The sequence below is a fragment of the Hylaeus anthracinus genome, unplaced genomic scaffold (genome assembly GCF_026225885.1).
Source record: "Hylaeus anthracinus isolate JK02 unplaced genomic scaffold, UHH_iyHylAnth1.0_haploid 11989, whole genome shotgun sequence".
Taxonomy (NCBI): Eukaryota; Metazoa; Arthropoda; class Insecta; order Hymenoptera; family Colletidae; genus Hylaeus; species Hylaeus anthracinus.
The window spans coordinates 8,797,172-8,817,819 of record NW_026534337.1 but is presented as its reverse complement, the minus strand read 5'-3'; the positions used below and the strand labels follow the sequence as shown (position 1 = coordinate 8,817,819).

The 20,648-nt window shown below is 44.7% G+C and overlaps 1 protein-coding gene across 1 annotated transcript; it reads right to left on the bottom strand.

Annotated features, from left to right (window-relative positions):
- Positions 1-144: 144 nt before the first annotated feature.
- On the bottom strand, positions 145-20,405 carry LOC128887858 (uncharacterized). Its single transcript, XM_054144252.1, has 23 exons — positions 19,287-20,405; positions 18,606-18,847; positions 17,777-17,821; positions 16,525-17,596; positions 15,480-15,843; positions 15,071-15,380; positions 14,212-14,708; positions 13,824-14,119; positions 12,968-13,475; positions 12,588-12,729; positions 12,343-12,516; positions 11,690-12,235; positions 10,663-11,575; positions 7,484-10,367; positions 7,008-7,372; positions 5,303-6,687; positions 4,655-4,839; positions 4,415-4,569; positions 3,160-4,331; positions 2,819-3,030; positions 1,718-2,743; positions 1,150-1,593; positions 145-945 (listed from the first exon to the last, which is right to left on the bottom strand). Exons 2-23 carry the CDS (start codon positions 18,685-18,687, stop codon positions 862-864), a joined length of 12,861 nt encoding a protein of 4,286 aa, XP_054000227.1. The 5' UTR covers positions 18,688-18,847; positions 19,287-20,405; the 3' UTR covers positions 145-861.
- Between the last annotated feature and the right edge of the window lie 243 nt (positions 20,406-20,648).

The following is a 20,648-nucleotide window of genomic DNA, read 5'->3' as shown; positions in this document are numbered from 1 at the left end:
TAAAATCTTCAAACGGGGACAGATCGTTGTTCGAAAATTAGAATCTCGCGTCCAAAGGTTTCGATGCAAGTCTTTGCCATGCTTACGCATTGCCATAATATGTAACAGAAGGGAAAGAACTTTGAAATACCTTTGAAATGTATGTACGTTAAATATTCTTAGTTATTTTGTATCCATATTATCAAATGGTTACAGTATATGATATTTTATTCACTGTTAGCGATGAAGTAACGATCGAACGAATGACACTGCGTTTACACACGACAGTTCAATTGAATTGTAAACGGATTAAGGTATACTTGCCGATAATTAGTATTTCAGAAAGGACCAATCGAAAGGTGTATAAAAAAAATTGAAATTTGTGGTCTATATCTATAGGTTGTTCTTAATACGTACCGGGTTATGATTATTTAATTGAATATTGTTACCTTATTTGGATAAAAGTTGAAAGAATGAGATCCTTTTCTTTTCTAAATTTTCGATTCGCATTTTCCTAGCGAAAAAAATTGTACGAGTTAACGAAATAAATGACACGTAGAGTTGTTAATTAATAAACGAGACTGGGATCTTTCTTATCTATGCGTATACATAATATTTTGTCTCGAATTATTTTTAAATAAAAGTCGAATCAAATACTATTTTATAAACATGTAAAATTATCTATATTACTTAAACGTTATTATGGCGTATACGATATTTTGCGTTACAATGCGACACTGCGTAACGTTGCGTCTTAAATACTCATTATCAAGAGGTGAGTGCTTCGTTCGTTGGTAAACATTTTACGAAATAATATGTTAAATAAATAAAAATCATGTGTGACGGCGATCAATAATCTATCGGTACCTTCTTTGGTACTTTTTAACTGTCGTCGATATCGATTTGCCCGTAATCGACGTTCAGTGGCTGCATATCTGCTAGTGAATCGTTTAGATTAAACGCATCCTGTAACAAGAAATAAGAGATAATTAAACAATTTTCCGCATAGTTTCAATTCCAGTAGAAAGAGTGTAACCAGGAATAAGTAATTCAGGTCAGAAGGGGTTTATCAGTTTCAAGCGTAGATAGTATTAAGGGAACAGCTTCTAAAGTTGGTAGCGATTAGCAATGTACAAGTTTCAAAGCAGTAATTTAAGTATGAAAACTCACATAATCCACGGTAACTGGCATTGGATAGACGCATGGTATGCATTCCATTCGCGTAACTCCGTTATTGTCAGCGGTGCATTCGCAATTCTGACAGCGATTCGGGGTTGCAGTCAAAGCTACCCTCTTGGAGAAAACATTGATGAATTTCTTGATCGAGATCATCTTATCGAAACGTAATTTATCACCGCTGAATATGGTGCCGTTTATTTCCAGAGCCAAGGGTGTGCAGTAGCCGAGTAAATTCTTCGGCAGTTTCACCTGTCTCCTTAAATCGGCGTCGCCGATAAACGTCCTGGCGTCCTTCTTCGTATACGACTTGCTCGCATCTATTCCGTAGAACATTGTGTTCACCCTTTCCTTATCGAACTCGAATTCACCATCCATCAATATGTGAAGCCTGATATCGTGTTCCAGTAAAGCTTCGTGCAGCACGGTATAGTCCAGCTGAAAATGTTATATAATTACTGAAGACAGTGACGCAATTTAAATTGTTACTAATATTAAGTTGGTTACAAAATCCCCTTTTAGATGGATTCCAATCATTTAAAGAGGCTTCCGAAGGCCTTACCGCTTGGTTTTCCGGCTCGCAGTGGGAGCAGGGCATCAGGACGAAGGTTTTCGAGACGCCAGCCCTGAAGAAGAGTTTCGTGGCGAACACGATCGCCGCGAAGATGTCCCTGCTACCATTGCCGACGCGCACATGGTTGAAATAGTCGACGAACCGTGCCGGATTCTTGGTGAAGATCTGACCGTCAAAAACGACGCTTCTCGGATGATCGAAGACCCCGTCCGCGCCAAAGACGACCAGGGACCATCGATTGTTGGTCAACCCTTGATCTTTGAATTCTTTGTTCATCTGTGTGACCAGGTGCTCGATGCTGCGGTTCTGTTTGACGTCGCGATTACAGTCTTTCCCTTCGACGATGAAGACGACGTCGGTGGACATGGGCACGTTGTCGTCTTCCAATCGTCTGAACTGACCCTCTGCCACTTGGCTACCGTTCATCATGGTGCAGCTGGTGCACGCATCGGGTATTCTTAGGAAAATTTCATGTAACGCGCAGGATTGCATGTAGGACAATGCCACAGTGCAAGACTCCAGTATGCTCGCGCTGCGGCCGCACATTGTAGAGTACTCGTTAGGTTCGACCACGTAGAAGCAGGAGAGGAATTCAGAGCTTTTGTTCACAAACAGGTCGTCGCAGAATTGCTCGACATCTTCGTTAGTCTCCTGTTTCGTAGTCGTCGCCAAATTTGACTCGCTCGAGCACTCGTCGGTAGGTTCGATGGACCAACTTCCAGCGAATCTTCCGATATCTTTCAGAACGAGGCCGTTCGACGCGGTTGTGTCATCCATTGGCTCGCTGTTCATGGTACCCAGAATTCCAGCAGTCTTTCCATGATACCAGCCAGACAGTTCCAGGGTGCACAGATTGAACTTTAAGTTGCATTCCAATCTTAACTGGTCCTGCTTGCGCTCCACTGTGATGACGTTCTCCGCTTGGTAGATGTACGTGGTTCCGTTGTCTAGCTCTATGGGGAGTTGCAGGTTGCTCATGGTGCTAGGCGACTGTTCAGAAACGATTTTGATGCTCTGGAAATAGGAACATGTTATCGTACATAAATCACGACGTACATCGTAAGATGTTAAGTGGGCTTGGGTACTGACGTGGTTGAAGATGTTGAGCTCGATGGCGTTTTTCCCGATTAACATGATGATCTTGTGCGTAACTCGATCGGATTGCAGATCGTACTTGATGAGAATGGTGAACGTGTCGCGCACGAAATCGCGCGCCAACAGATAAGTGCATGGACCGACGAAATCCAAATGTCGTCCGTCGAAAGTCGTGAAATGTTGCGATCCCACGATCATTGCTTGCGCTGAAATAGATTCGTTTTTAATTCATATAGTTGTCAAGTCTTGATCTTGTTCTATACGATAAATAAAAGAAGCCGACGCGTTATAAATAAGAGAAAAAAAGCAATGATTTTATCTACAAATTTCGTTACCTTTGAAAGGTGGTAGCCAATTAAGAGGTTCCATGTACAACTTGTACCGATACAGGCTCCAGAAAGTCAAGTTCGAGGCCATGAAATGCGATCTGATATCGGTGATAGCTCTGAATTCGGGGACCTCGTGAAATTCTGGTGTCTGGTTGAATGCGTGCCAGGATATCGGAAGCTTTTGCTCCAAGCACATCAGTCCTTGATTAGGATCGAAGATGAACTTCGTTTTGGCCTCTCTGTATTGACTCTCGGCTTGCAGAGCAGTTAAGCTTACATCTACCAATTTCGAGTGAATTAGTCGTATAGCGCTTTCTAGTTTGGCTCCTATCTCGAGATAATCGTAAACATAGTGGATTCTGTTGTACAGCTGTTGCATCTTCTCCGTGGCGTACCGTATGGACGGTAACTTTTGCAGTTCCTTCAGTTCGGTGACGATCTCGTCGACGACGTCCTTCAGCTCCTTACCGAAAGGCACGAAGACGAAATACCTCTCCTTGAAGAATTTTACCACCACTCCGGAGTATTTCCGAATGTTCGTCAGGATGTCGTTGCCCTTGATGTCCCGATAGAACTTGTCGATGTCCTGGGTGAAGTTGGTGAACCGATCGAAGTAAGGCGAAGCGATAAGGTCGTTTCCGCGATCGTAGAGGAAATCTACGACCTCCTTGCTGGCTTTCCAAACCACGGTTTCCAGATAGTGTATCAGTCGAATAAACAATGGCTCCACGCGCAGCAAGAATCGATGCCATTGCTGGGAAATCGTTTGGGAAATGTTCCCACAAAGATTCTCGATATACTTGATGAACGAGACGTGAAGGTCCTTCACGATCTTATCGTACTTTTCGATCAGCTTCTCGATTATGTTCGCCACCTGTGTGATCGAGTCACCCCTAAGAATCGCTGCTACGATTTCGGAGATTTTGTTGATCGCGTTCTTGACGGTCTCGATGACCCAAAGCAACGAGTTCCTGATAGCTTGACCCGATTCGCCCATTATCTCCCATATTTCGTTCAGAATGTTGGGCAGAGATTGTATGTGGTTTCGCAGAGCGAGCTCGTCGATCACGTATATACCGAATGCGACGATATCCTTGATGTAGAAGTCGTTCGCGTTGTAAGAGTTGTTCAGGTAAGTCTGCAGCTCGTCCAAGTCTGTTTGCAGCTCCTTGAGGTTGCTGGGAATATAGATATTGAGCGTTATGCAAATTGAATAACTCCTTGCCATAATGGATACCATTACTAAATCAACATAACTTACTTCCAGTCGTTGATGAATTCTTGAAGATCTTCCTGAGCGTCGTCCCAGACGTCGGAGATGACGCTCACTGTCTCGCTTTTTATGTACTGCTTCCAGTAATCGGCGTCGTTGTTCATCTCGTTGTACATGTCCACAGCTGCCTGTTTGATACCAGTCTGCAAAACGAAGGATACGTTATCGTCAAAGAATAACTATCCGAGGAGATTTATTAATTCATAGAATTCGAGCAAGTATACGTACAACAATGTCGCTCTTCAGATCAGGTCTCCAGCGCAAGGTGGAGGTAACCAATCTCGAGTGATTCAGCTTCAAGTAAAAGGACACGTCGGATATGGTGAAGTCGTCCTCGTAGGTTCTCCAAATGTCGAAAACGGCGTTTCGGGCATCCGGAATCCTTCCGTACATCCGCAAGCTCTCCACCGCATCTGTTGAACACAGAAGGTAATTAACAAATAAATAAAACTCTAGAGAGATACGGTCACTCCCATAAGTATTCGTACTCTTTATGTCTATTTAAGAAGTTTGACTAAATTCAATAATAGTTTTGATATTACCAAATGAATTTTTCATTATAAATATGTATATGAATAAGCTTATACATGTACATATTTATACAAACATACACATGGAAACATCAAACCTGTCATTTAATTTAAACACTTCAATAGACATAGGGGGTACGAATATTTATGGGAGTGACCGTAGATGTAAAAGTTAAATGGTATAATAAAGTCTACGAGTTTCTATGTTTTTTTTCAGGGGTTCAACGATGCACCTGCAAAGTGTGAGTATAGTCTTCTAAGAAATAGAAATAAAAAATGTTGTATATACAACTATTAGTGTCAGAACTAAGAATCAGTGTAGTCGCTTATTTTGTGAGCAACCTACCCGGTGTGTAATTAACCATCATCCACGTCAGTTTCTCGCCAGGATCCAAGAAGAAGGCCCCTGTGGCGTTCAGATCCGGCGTTTTCACCATGCTGCCATTCAAAACGTACTGTTTCTCTGACGGATAGTACCGAACGTACAGGTATCTAAGCGCATCATTGTGATCCCTCTGAAAGAGGACCTCCCTGCGATCGACATCCAAACGAGCGTTCAATTGTCCGGACTCGCCAGTCAAGAAGCTGCGATGATAGCTGCCATTGTTCACGGTCTCGAACGTCACCATCTCTCGCTTGTGAACGAATCCACGGACGTCGAGATCAAACCTCGTGTTTGGATGCTTTCCAGTCACCTCGTAGACGTATTTTCTAGACTCGGGCAAGTTGCTCTCGTCCCTGACGAATCCTGATAGTACGAAAAGCTTGTCTGGATCGGTGGAATAGTCCGCGGTAAGAGCAACGTTCACCAAATCCCTCGAGTCCCTTTTAAACAGCTCTCCTTGCAGGGAGACCGTCTTCGCGAAACTAGGATGCCTCAAGCTGAAAGTGGCTCGTTGTTGGGCAACCGTGTTATCGGATGAGAGGTTCGCCCAATTAAACTGGGCGCCAATGGTTCTGGGGTTGTCCGTTTCGCGATCCCAGTCGAGCTTTATTTCGGAATTGATCTTCTCGCGGCTGATCCAGTACGAGCCGTCCAGAGTGAAGTTCCTTCGAGGATAGGACACGCCGAGCACCAGGAATTGGTTATCCACGTCCTCTGTCGTTTTGTTTAAGATGTTCACGCGATAGGATATCCACACGTCCTCTGCCAAGCTCAGCGAGGCGTTCTGATCGAATTCGCCAGGCAAGACTTGATAGTCCGTCCGTAGTTGCACGGTTCTGTTAAAGTGGATCGCTTTCAGATGAATATCCTGACCCGTGTGAGTCGTTCTGACCCTGGATTCGCCAACCACGTTGAACGCGGTCTTATTGTCTATTCTGTACAGATTCACATGCTTGAATTCCACGGTTGGATAATTAGTCCCTTCATTCCCAGCGCTATACTCGTATTGATTTATATAGATGATACCGATCGGTTTGTAAGGGTTCTCGATTGTGATTTGTATATGATCCTTCTCGAAACCAGCTCTGGACTCGCTCTTGGACTTGTACAGTCCGTGAAGGACCTTCTCTCCGTTGTACATCATGTCGGAGTAACCAGTGGTCACTAAGGGTCGTTTCTCGTAACCGTAGGTCATATGACCCACGTGACGAGTGCTCAGAGGAACCTCCACGTGAAAAATACCCTTCAGATCGGAATCCAGCTTTTGGCTGCGGTAGGTGTAGTCTGAATCCACCATCGCCGTGTTTTGTAACCAGGAGGCCTTGGCGTATCTCTTGTTTCGTTGTCTGGAACAGATGGATGGGAAGCTTGAGTGAAATAGAGGAAAGAATAGTGAAATTATCGAATATAAATGAAGCATTTGGGGCGATGTTTAGAATGCACATTAGCACGTTCACTACCATCATTCAGTTGGTAAGTAGCCTATCGTTATCTATGCTTTTGATTGTGTCAAAATAAAATATATTCAGTAGGCAAAGTCCACGTAATATAACATTGACTTATGGATCTCACTTCCTTTCTTTACATAGATATAAAATTGATTTCTTACAGACATGTCCGTCTACTAGCGAACATGTTAAACCCCGGAAGCGAAGTTTCCACTTACAGAGTGGTGAAAACGGTAAATTGACATCCAATTTGCGAGACGTTCATTCCAGGTAGAACGGCGTTGATGGTTCCATTGACGTTCACCAGACTCTCGTACGACACGTTCGCCGAACCGATTTGCGTGCTGGCTGGGTAATAGACGTCCGCGCTTATCAGACATATATTCGTGTCATGGGTGGCATCGTAATCGAACAGAAACACCAGCGTCTCCTGCTGCTGGAATCTAGGGGTGTAGAGCGAATACTTGAGTCCTATCTCCTTGTTGTCGAAGGTCATGTTGAAGAGGTTGTTAACAGACTGAACGGGTAGCATTCCCCAGGATGCTCGAAGGTGGCCGTTGATGTCTCGGGGGCCCATGTGTATCTGTACAAATTTTAAATAACGACCTTAGCAACTTCTAGCCCTAGTGTGATTGCGTACATATAGTAATTTCATCTGATAATGTCAGGAAACTGCTTTGCATTTAATACTAACCGATCCATCCGAGGCGTAGTTCGTCTTAGCGTGCACGGTGTTGTACCCTATCACGTACGACGTGTCCTTGACGCCACCGTTCGCGTGGTAGCTGATCAAAAACCGATGGTCGTCGTTGTCGGGGGGTGGTAGCCTGACGATGAAGACTCCGTCGATGTTCTCGTAGTTCCTGAACCCGATGGTGGCGTTCGCCGCGAATTTCCACTTCTCCCGATCGACGTCCACGTCGAATCCAACGTCCACGTTCCTGAAAGCTCGTCTAGGATTCTTGAAGAACAACCGAGTGTCGACGTCCCTGGTGCCCAGGTCCTTCGTTTCGTATCCGATGAGAATCCTCCCGAACATGTCCACCATGTAGACCAGCTTCCACTGCACAGTCGCGTGACGAGTGTTCTCGTTTAGTCTGTTGCGTACTCGAACCTCGCCGCTATCATTGGTCAGCATCATGTTCCCGCTTAGAGTGAGATTCCTAATGTCCTTCAAAGGCGTCTCAGCGCGAACATACAGAGTCGCATTGCCGTTCACTTGAACGTTCATAAACGCGGTGAGCTGGACCTTGTTTCTTTTACCTGACTTCTCGAGAGTCTCTGCTCCTGCTCTCAAGTCCCAGTTCAACGAATTGATCATATTCGCATCCAAAGTACTGTTTAGAGAACCACTGACCAGAGTCGCGTTTATGCCATACTTCTCCCTCTTCAGGTTCAGTACGAAATCGTCCACGTCAGTCGCAGTCTTCGACTTCGCCATTAGGTTCACAGTGTCCTTAGAGCAGATGATCGTGGCGGATACCTTGCGCGTGACTTTGGTCGCAGCGTTCGTCAATTCGCCCTCCAGATTGTACAAAGTGTCGTTTAACTTCTTCACGTCGCCTTGAAACTCGTAATGAGGCTCGGATAGAGACGGAGTATAAAGTTTGCCAACGACTGCTCCAGCGTTGTAGTTTCCTAAGAGCTTGTACACCCGATCCTCGAGGTGTTTCACATAGATTGCCAGCCTTGCAGAGTCGTTGGCTGCAATCGCGTTCGTGTACGCGACGTCAGCTTCGATGCTCTCCAGCGACTCTATCCAGGTCTTCAAGACAACAGTGGTCTTCATCTGGTCATCAGTCAGGAACCATATCGATTGGAGGGATACTGATTTAGAAACAGGCTCTGCAATTTCGCCAGTGATCTTCACGTACTTCTCAGCGGTCGTGAAGTTTCTCCTGACGGTGATGACGGATTTTGGCAGTTGCAGCATCGGCGTGTCGATCTTGGTCTCCACGATTGCGTCCACGATCGCCTCTTCGGTCTTCAGCGATCCTACTACGTCTATCGCGCAGTCTGGAGCACGAATACCCACCGTTGCCTTGTAGAAGTTCTCGTCGACGTTCATTGTAGTGCTCGTGTTGAGAAACTTGAGAAACGTCAGAGGGGTCTTGACGTTGAGCTTGACGAAGTGCGTCTGCGAGTCGTCCGTTTCGCTCTCGCTGCAAACGTAATTCACGTCTAAGCCTGTCTCGATCCAAGTTTTATTTTGCCTCACGTTCACGGCGAATTGCATCACGTAGTCGATCTTCTCCATGTCCACGACGAACACGTTCAGGCAGACGAGCTCGTTGAAGAGCTTGAACGGGGTGATCAAGTTCAGCTCGTTCTTCATGTTGAATAAATCCTCTATGAAGAACGTGTCGTCTAGGACGATCTTCCCTTGGAAGTATCGCGCCGTACCGTAAATCTTGTACTGCGGTCCGTCGTTGTCTATGTCCAGCTCTCCTAGAATAGGTTCCATGATCGCAGGGTAGATCTCGACTTCCCCGTGCCAATAAGAACTACTACGCTCTTCTTGGTCATCCTCGAACTCGACGTAATCCTCGTCCTCTGACGTCGAGTTACCCGCAACTTCCGTCGGTGCTTTGATCGGTATATTAACGGGGGGTGGTTTCGGACCGGCCTTGACCTTTGCGCCGAACTTTACATCCGCCAACCTGATGGTAAACTCTGTGTCGACGTCCCACTTCTGATCTTCGGCGTTCGACGCGAACAGCTTCGCGACTGCTCCAATTTCTTCGAGGCCGCGGACAGGCGTGAAAAGCAGGTAGCTGTAGTGCAAGTCGGTGATGCTTCTGTAGTGCCAGACGCCCTGGAAGCCAGCGAGCATTTTATTGTAAGCGACTCTAAAGTCAGCCTCCCGATTGTTCAGCTTGGCCACGAGGAGGGTCCTCTGAAGCAGCTCCAACGGCGTGGCGAGCATCAGCTTCACGTTGAAGTTGTATTCTGCAGTGAGGAACTGGCAGAGGGCCTCGAAACCGATGGGACCGCTCGGGACCACCACCTCCGCCACCACGTGTCTGTTGCTCTCCGACAGGCCAAATCGTCCACGAACGTAAGAGAATTTCTCCAAAGGTGTGGTGACGTTAAACTGCACGGTGGACTCCTTGAAACGGCGAAGGTCGCCAAGCAGCTTAGCTGTGTATGTTCTCTTGTCCAGGTCTAAGTTCGCCGCGCCTAGGAACTTCCAATCGGGCAGGATTTGCAGCTGACACCTCATGTCGGACTTCCTGTAACTGGTAACCGGAGACTCGAGGTGCAGGTTACCGGTTATGTTGAAGACGTTGTCGTGCTCCTTGTCCAGGTACCAGATGCTCCACGCCTCGATCACCTTGTCGGGGTTGTACTTGATCAATAGACGAGTGTCAGCGGTTTCTGATTCGATGATCTTGTGTGTGACGTTGACGGTGGTCCAGGAGATGGAATGCACGGAGCTGGTCACGCCGCAGTTGGCCTTCCACTCTTTCATCTTCTCGTGCTCGTACATGCTGCCGTCGAATTTTACCAGCAAGTGTTCCGAATCCTTCCAATGAGCTCCAGCGCTTAGTCTGATCCTGTTTCGTTCCTGCTGGTATCTGTAATGGGATTAAAATGGTAATTTTAGACAGACGAGACTTCATGTCATCGGTTATTATTTCGTAATAGAATAAACTACCGAGTAATATAAACCTAAATGCTTAGAAAAGTATATTCTATTGTTAACAAAGGATCAAAAAACCGACAGGACTAAACACGATGTGCAAAGCTTTCGCAATATTCTGGGTTTCATAAATTGAAATAGATAATGCTAGTGTGTTAACAATGTGTTAAGAGTGTTCAAGCAAAAAGAGGATACGAGCTGTTCGTTATGAAAATGGTCGGGAGGATTACTTTGCGATTAAAGCTGTCTTTCTCCAATAATCGAACGGCGTGAGGAACTGACTTTCCACCTTCACCGACTTCACCCACGGCTGCACGTCATATTCTGTCGCGACGAACAGCTTGATCGCTTTGTTTGGGTTCCAGTCGACCGCCGCGTCCAGAATATAATTGTACGAGCCCTTCGAGGCCACTCGACAGGAGCCAGTGATGAGACGACCAGGGTAAGCTAAGGTGACAACGGCGCTGAGGTTCTTCTCTGGCAAGTGGTCCTCGATCTCTGAGACCACCACTCTGTCCAACTCAAGGAATATCACAGCCTTCAACGCGGGATCTCTGTTCGCATCCCACTTCACCTCCGCGCCAAATTCTTTTCTGTTCTTCTCGTTGATCCCCGTTAACGCCAGATGAATGTCCCTCCATTTGTCCATGTGCATCTCCATGCGTATCTCTCGTTCCATATCGACGTACGTCATCAAAGAGTACACGTTGTTCTTGTACCGTCCTTCAACGTACGTCATGATGTTCGTCGGTGACGACACCGTGTGGTTCAGAATGAACGCGTACTTGTCCCTGCCCACATGATCCACGTGTAGATTGATCCTGACATCGCTATAATTCTTATACAGTTTACAATTCACAAGAACGTCGCTGGGAAAGCTCGGGGACTTCAGGTTGAGCTTCAGATTGTGGCTGATGACGGTGGCCACGGACCGGTCGGAATAGGTACCGCGAGCCGTCACGTTGTGCCCGCTGAACCAAGTTCCACTGAGATCAAGTTCGTAGGTACGCTTCGAGCGTTCTATTATTCGAACGTCCACCAGCATGGAGTTGAAATTCGGGATCGTCAGGTTCGTGTGACCTTCCAAGGCGAACATCAGACCTCGCGGCATTATCAGGATCACCGTTAGACTGATTACTTTTCCTGGATGGACAGAGAGTTTCAAGTTTAGGCCCATACTTGACGTATTTTTAACAAGGTGTTCTAATATCGCTATAATAATTTTCTAAAAAGAAAAAGTGGAACGACTCGACCAACCTGGGGCATATCCTATCATCAAGCTGCTCTTCGACTCTGGCCCCATGGAGTAGTGATCGACGCTCATCTTAACGTCCAAGTTCTGTATGGGCTTCGTGATGGAGATCGACGCGCTCACTTTCGTGTCCCGATTTTGAAAATACATTTTCGAGTACGAAAGTATCAATTGCGCTGTGAGCTTGTGTCGGTCGTCCATCAGATGTGGCTTCGAGTTGACCTCTGCATGCAACTCCAAGTGACCCAAAGCCTGCCGATACCACGCGGTTATAACAGCGTTTAACTGCGGATACGCGGTGGAACGTAGCTTCAGATCAGCTGCCTTGTGAGTCAGCGTCCTCCAGGACCGATTGGACAATGATATTTCCAACTGAAGCGTTTCCTTCTTGAGCATCTTCTGCAGCTGGTACTTCAGCTGAAAGTCAGCAGCTACGCTCACGTTCCTTCGAACGATGTAACCCGTTAGTTTACTCCACATCTTCTTCGTTTGGAAGGTCAAGTATACATCGCACTGGGACACGTTGTTCTTGTGGGCGTTTCTTATCGTCCCTTTCAAAGAGATTTGGTAATCAAGTATCAGCGATTAGGTAACTCTCTATGTATGAACTTTAGAGTTTTATGTTATATCTGTCAAGAAAGAAATTGTTCTTTAATACCTGACAGAGCAGCGATTCGCTCGTTGTTGACGATCAGATGCATCTGCGGACTGTAAGTGTAACCATAATTGGACTTCTTGGTCGAGTAACCCAGGCTGGCGTCGAAGTGTTTGGTACCGTTTATGTCGAAACCTATGTCTATAAACGTCTCGTTTTCCGTGTTCTTATAGGTGCCTGAAAGAAAGAATTTCGATTTTACCATGAGACTCAGACTTGAACCGGTATCCTTGCTAACCATCGTTTACCTTCAGCCACCAACGAATTTCCAGCGGATCGCAGCAGAACGAGAGCATTGTGCGTTCCTTCATCGAAGGACACAGTGGCACTCAATTCTCTGTTCACCTGTGACCCAGGTGTATCGAACATGATTTTGAAAAGGTTTTGTTTCTGTAATAAGACATCGTTACATCAGTTGGTAAATATCGCTCTTCCTTATGTACAGGGCTCCAGGATTCCTTAAATCCCAGAATTAGTGTAAGAACCGGAAATAGGGGGTAGCTGAGACGATTCTGAACCACAATTTCCTTTACAGAAGCATCGGATGGTACTCCGTTTTTGAATTATTAACGAGAAATTCTTACACTAATTCTGAGACACCCTATAACGAGAACAAGAGAGACGATACCTCTGTTCTCTCCCACTTGTACTCTAGCAAGTAGTTTTTAGCGGTAGTGTCAGCCTTGATTAACGCGATCTTGAAGAGCATGGGCCCGCTCAGGACAAAGTACGGCGCGTCGGGTTTCTTCGTCACATTCGATAGCTGGTAATCGACGCACATCTTTAATCCCACGAGCTTGTCGAGGGCGGACCAACTGCAGCTCGTGTTACTGATAACGTCACCTCGCATGATCGCCTGTTTCGCATTCTTGTCGTTCTGGCCAGCTATCAACACGCCCAGCGGCCTTTCCTCCACTTGGGCTCCGTTGCCCTTGGTCAGAACTATGTCCGTTCCAATGGAGAACACCTCCATCTTTTTATTCGGGAGACCCAAGCTCAGTCGTACCAAACGCAGGCCCTTTACCTCCAAATGAATTTGGACCGCTCCAGAGGTGTAGACGTTCGATCGCAATTTTATTCCAGCGGTCTTGTAGAAGGCGTCTACAGTCATGCTGCTCACCACGTCGACGCTTATACTGTTCAGAGAGGAGAGTAATAACATCCTTTAGAATCAGAAGGCAACCACGAAAGACGAATAGAATTATATTTATTTACAGACAGTTCCGTAAATATTCGTACCCCCTACTATGTCTATCGAAGAAGTTTGACTAAATTAAATAACAGTTTTGATATTATCAAATGAGTTTTTACATGTATACATTGTATTTATATATACATCAACATATTTATACAAACATACACTTAGAATGTATTATTGTAATGTATTATACATATGTATTATATGAATTACTTAATTTAAAACAAATTTCTTAGGGGTACGAATATTTACGAACTGACCGTAAATATATTTATTCTACGAATACCTTGGCGCGAGGTTGCTGATGATTTCGATCTCCCCGCTGGAGATCCGTTTGATATCGTGTAACCCTGACATCTTGAAGTTGCAGGCCGCGGAACCAGCGAAATCCAAACGCACAGGTAAACCAGAAGTCGTCGGCACCACATACGTGGAATCCAAGAACATTACCGCATTCTCGTAATGAATTTCCTTTCCAGAAACGATTTGCTTGAATTTCTCCCATGGGTTCAACTCTGTCAAGGCTTCTCTGATTTCTTCGTCGTTGTTCAGCACCTGATACTTCAAGTCATTTCCAAACACCTGAGTAAAGGTAAAAATGATACGATTAATTATCAGAGTGCGAACAAGGGTGTCTGGTAATACTACCTCAACTATCGCGTAGTATTACGTACTTTGTAACCAAGACTGATTCTAGGATTATCAAAGTTATTGTCGATGACGTTAGGCAGTCGTTTCGCGCGTTTCCAGTAGTCCTCTTCTGGTGCCGATCTTAGAGTCCTGAGGAAACCTTTGAAGAATTCCGACATTTTCTCGCCACTGTACAGTCCATCCGGTCCGAAGAACTTCTCCGCGTAATACTCGAGACCCTCCAATCTCGTGGACAGCTCGAAGGCGTTCACAGATTCGCCGAAGAGGTCCAAGGTGACGTTGAACGTCGCTGAACGCGGTATGTACGACCTGGGCGAGAAGATCAGGTTCCCTTGATAGTTCGCCCCGAAATTGTATTCCTCTGAGAAGAACGACCCGTCGTAGTTTCGCGAGAACTTTCTTATGTCGCTGTTGAACTTGTTATTCAGATCCCTGTCCGTTAAAAGACTCTGGATATTCACCATCGTCGGCGAGGCAGACTTGTAGAGGTTCGTCAAGTGGCTCCAGACGAAGGTGCCAACTATAACCAGAGATTCTGCTGTTAACAAAGCACCGCGGTCGAGAGCAACTATAGCAACGTTTTCCAAACTACGCGATTGCTTGAATGTTTCGTCAGATTAGGTGTATTATAACTGGACTGCGGATCTTTATGCAAAATAAAATCATAGCAAACGTACCTACAAAAATTGAAACTACATAGGAATTCATTTTACTCTGTAAATAATATAATATAAACTCTACTTTCAATATTTTTTATATTACAGTATACTGTGTAGATTTTGTAGTTTCTTGCACATTCAAATTTCCTATAAATGCATAAAGATCCGCAGTCTAATTATAACTAAGGTAGTTTGGAAAGCGCTGAACTACAGAATTCGTCACCTTGATTGATCTCCTCCATCTTGAGAGTGTGTTTAATCGTTTTAATAACATTGTAGTCGGGACAGCGCATCACTTGCAAATAAGACGCTATTCGTATTTCCGTATCCAAGGTAAAGTTCCTGTAGTAGTCCAAGAAGAATTGATCCCGGGTTTTCTCGCACGAAGGCATCCTGCGATGGGCATCGACAGCCGCGACGCGAATTTCCATCGAAAGGAATCCGCTCGAGTCATCTATGCATTCTTTCAACCGTCTCATTAAGCTTTCCGTCTCCAGTCCCATGTTCCCAATTGCTTTCAAAGCTTCCATAGTCTAAAATTAAAAATATGTGCCACGAAAATATTAAAAATACGCCACGAAAATATTAAAAACACGTCTCGAATACTAGCGTGAAATTTAAATGTGACGTACATCCTTGATCGTGGAGGGCGAATGGGTTCTACGTGCGCAACCCTTCTCGATTTTCTGCTCGAGGTACGACACGAACCGCGTCACTTGCTCGACGTCGTTGCATCGGGTTTCATGAGTGGAGCAGAAGGCGTGAATCATGGCGGAGTAACTCAAAACGAACTGAGCCTCTGGGATGTGACTCTGAAACTCCAGCAAGGGCGAGAGAGTCACGATCATCTCTTGATTCGGCCGTGGGATCAGCGCGAAGGCTGTCACCCAGGTGTTTGTTGTCCCATGGTTGATGTATCTTTTCATTATGAGGTCCTTCATCACGCTCACGGCTGCGTTGCTGCCTAAGAATGGCAGAGCATCCACGATGTGTTTTCTATGGAGTACAAAAATAGATTTTATAAGAATAAAAAGCTCGTCAGATATTCTAGAAAAGGAGAACTATCCTATAAATATAGTCCTATAGATAAAAGGGATAACTTTGTGCCACGATAGTGTACTATACCTCCATTGCTTTAGAATATGTGAACATTGATTAGAATAACGTTGGTTGGAATGTTATATTTTTAACATCGTCGAGTTTGATAGTTACTATCATGTAAGAGTATAAGAGAAAAGATATAGATATTCGAAATAGAAATTAAGTCCTAGGAGATTTGTCTTTCGAACAATTGAATTATCCTCTGACCTACGAAACTACTTCCTCTACTGCCAGGTATACGATTCAACTACTAGAAAAACCAGCTAATCCTCTAATCCGTTAGGGCCCTCCCGCCTGTCCTTCGGTCTCGAAGTCGAGGCAGCAATTGGTCATCCAATTGGTCACCTATTCAACGAGAAAATCCTAACTCCGTAAACTCATACGAAAACTCCGGCTCCTCCAAGTCGTAAACTAATAATTCATCCGCACGTAATCTCTAAAAGCAACAGAACAGTCCTATCCCCGTGCCATAAATTGTATCCAACGTTGTCCTTACCAGGGTCGAGTTTTGAGTATTTCCTCAAATACCGTCTCCCCCATTCTTATTTTGCATTCAAACAACAAGCTCCTACTCACTTTCCAGTTTTGCAAATACTGTTGGCCCTGGCGAACAGCTGCGACAACGACGGGTAGTCCAGCAATCGTGCAGAGTGAACGAACCCAGTGAAGGTTTCGGGGAATTGTTGTTGGAGCTCGTCCATGTTCACCCCTAGCTTGCACATCGTTTTCAGAAGATCCCTGGACGATCTCAGCTCCCCGTGTATAGTCCTGGGTGTTTTCGAATAATCGTATACCAAGTCGGTCCTCTTCGCGCGATTCCATCCTCTGGTGCCCCTATTATAATCCTCTTCCTCGTTCTCGTCGTTATTCTCCTCGTCCTCGTCGTCTTTAGTTTCTCTGATCAATCTAAGCACAGCGGTAGACTCGGTTCTCGCACCCGTGCTACCACTCGAAAGCGGTTGGAACCGATGCAGATCCTTGCAAACGACCTCCTGGTAAACGTTGTGATCGATGATCAGCTCGCAGTCGCTTCGAGACTGCAGAAGAGGATGTTGTGCGATTCGAGAACTCGACCTGGGGCTCCTGTAGACGTTCGATTGAATAATAGAGAAGTGCTTGGACCCGTACACGCAATCAGAGAGGTTCTTCGTCTTCTTCACCACCAGGCTCGTGCGTTTGGCCCCGTGAAAGTGGTAGAACGTTTTGCAGAGGCCGTTCACGTCCAGTTCGTCCTCTCGATGGTCCACGTCGAACCTTTTCATGGAGTTCTGGAGCATCGACAGAACTCCCCTCTTCAGGTTCAACGCCCAAATTGGATCCTGACTGTCCGGGCATAGCTCTTCTATCCGTCCATCGTCGAATGAGAATCTTAGGGCGAATCGTTCTAGATTCGTCTTGAACTCTGCACCAGCACGATCGGGGAACCTTGGATTATACTTTCGGGGATCGTGGCTTAGGCTAGCGTTGCGGAATGTCAGACTTCCCTCGCAGGGACTGGTGAACCGAACGACCAGGTCGGCGTCGAGGCGGAGGGTTGATTCGTTTCGTGGATGACCCGACGGGCCTCCTAGATTCGTGCTGACGTCCACAGAGTATCTGTACCAGTAGGAGACGTCCTCTTGATATTTGAACTTCCTGCTCGCTGGAACTGCAAATATACTCCATCTTTGAATCTCTAACCATAGCTGAGATGGCCAAACTTTTATTCGAACGGATCAGATTGCATACGGATAGTCAGTGAAATTTACAGTCGTTAATAATAAAATATATAATTCTGTAATTCGGATAGTAATTTGTGTTCAATAATTAATTGTACATTTCCATTTACCTTTGCATTTCGTGCGACTGCAGGGCGTCAGGTCCTTGACGATCTCTGAAACAAGATTAGCGTCGAGATCGGTGAAAATTTCGACTGGAACGGTCGTTCGTAGAAATCGGTTCGCTTGGAAAGCGTGTTGTGAATGGAAGTTACGTTCTACCGATAACGTGACCGATATGCGAACTGTGCACTCGATGCAGCTTCTCGGAATGGAGCGTCGAATAACACGCGCCACAGATAACAGAGGGACGAAGAAAGTACGATCGTTAAACGTTGATAAAGTAATCGCAGTGTCGTTCAGCTTCCGACGACTCTGACAAGAGAGGGTCAGTAGCGGCAGACGCCGAATTCAATTAAATTGGTATGGGGATTGGTAGTTTTACGTCAAGGGTAGCGAACCTATAGCACGCGGCTGAGTACGTACGGTTATTTACAAAACTATATAATTTACGTAATAAATTATAATTGAAATTGTAATTATAAATTTACTATATAATTTACTACACAATTTTACGTATTTAATCAATACAAAGGCAGAGCGACCAGTCTTAATTTATTCAATTTAAGTGTTAATTAACACTGAAATTACCACGATTGGTCAAACAACAGTTTTTAAAATTCCATGTACAGTTCTTATATACAATATATGAATTACATGTATACAATTGTTTCATGTACCTTTGAATTTATAAATTTATTATAACATCGCGTGAAATATGCTTGCACCAGTGGGAATAGATATAGATGAATATATCGGTAGGTTTAGTGTTAATATAGTCTACTTGAGGTTGCATTCAAGTAAACAATAGCACACAGTCTATTTAAGAACCCTTTTTACCTGTCTGCACCGTATCGATCACTACGCAGATCGCGACAAAAAGGATCGCCACGCTGCTCCACGATCTTCGATCGCGAGTCATGTTGCTGCTTCCGGTAATCACCGAGGTCAAGATCGTCACTCCTTTCTCGGCACGTTCTTCATCCCTTTATCCACGAGTACACTCTTCTACTCCATTCTATCACCGAACGATTCGATTCACGCGAACGTTCCACTGCGCGAAAGACAATCGCGTTTCGACGCTGTAATTTGAAAGAAAGGGGAGCTCCGTTTACTTCCGTTATTTCTCGCACTGTACGTCCACGCGTAACTTTCAGATCAGGATATAAAATCACGGGTTGAAAAAGTGGTGGTTCAGAAATAAAAATTTATCTCAGTATAGCTAATCAAGAATCTGTTGGACACAATTTCTTTTTCAATCACTTGATAATTTCACATAACGACGAAGAACTACCGTTCCAAAGCACTATTAATTAAAACTATCGAAGAACGATCGTGGTTAATTGCTGCAAATCCTCGAGTAGCTATACCGATACGAACTTTTATCGTTGACGCAGCTCGTCGACGCTCAGCACCGATTGAATTACACGAAACGAAAGAACTACTTAAAGAATACGTAAAAAAAAAAAAAAAAAAAAACGAAACGTTGTTGAAACGCAATCGTGCTGAGTGAAATCGTACCGTATCGAGGATATCCGCAAAAAGTTGCAAGTAAAGAATCGCAGAGGAGATCGCTGATCGAGCGGAAAGATCGAACTGAGCCCGATTGGGGGTGCAAAACGGGCAACGGCACGCTCGATGGGAAGCAGCCCGTGTACACTGTGTATCGGTTAAATAAGTGCTTCCTGCCCTGACCGTGTTCACCGACCGAATGGCTAACAACACCGAATCAACTGGAGTAGCCCTCTTGGAGGGGGAGAGAGGATCCGATGCCAAAGGTCTTCTTGTTTTTTTTATATTTGTAAGGGGTCAAGGGTCTTCGTAGAAGATAAGATAAACCCGAGAAACGATCATTCCCGGACTGTATATGATCCTTGCGGTAACGTTCGTGGAATACGTATCGAAATTTATTATTACGATTTCAATTCTGTGCCGCGATAACGGGACGTTCGACAATGCCGTGTTTATCAGTTGCAGTATTAGGGACGAAAGAGTCTCTCGTTACTTGCATGCGCCTTCCAAAATAACTGTCCTCATCTGTTTAACATTCTCGCATTTAAGAGTTCAAGCATGGGTCGATGAGCTTGTACAAATTATAGAAGGAACAATGTGTTAGATTTGCATAATTGGACGTTATTATATGGCACTGAAGTTTGTATAATGAGTCAGAAATTATAGAGAATGAGTACTGGGATGTCTGAATAAATGCTAGAGGGAACGCCATTAATGTTGGCCTTTGGGATTTTCATATAAAAAAATATCTGTCGCTGTACGATGTGTAAAGTTTAGTAGAGATCGAAAAGAAAATGGAATCGTTCGAAGGTCATGAGTTTTAGATCGAACAATTTTATTGGTCAATGGAACCCCTTCGATTAACGAAAGTATACCATATCAGATCGCAGTGTTCAAGGCCGACAAAAATGACGCGGTTTAAAATTACTTACGGAACGTTAAACAAAGATCAAAGCTCTATGTTTACGACGACGTGTGTAAACAAAAATTGTTCTGCATACCAAGAATTATGCAAATTATTGCCTAATGATCGTGTTATCGCAATGATTTTAGCTCGAATAAAGTACCCGTCTGGAAACTAAGGAAATCGTAGATTGTTGTTTATTAAAAGATCCTAATACATTTCAGTAAGACATCTTATTATATTTAATTTGAATAACTAAATTTCATGATAAATTAAATTTATTTTAATTTATTGCCGCATCATCTTCCTTCCTGTCCTCCCCCTCCTGTTCTAGGAACACTAATTCATTCCGTGTGGAACTTTTGCGTGTATGAGCATGTAGTGATTCCTGGAATAATTTTTATTGTTAATAAAAAATGCGTTAAGTAAAACATTAAGCAAATGGGATTAAAGGATTATTAATTTAC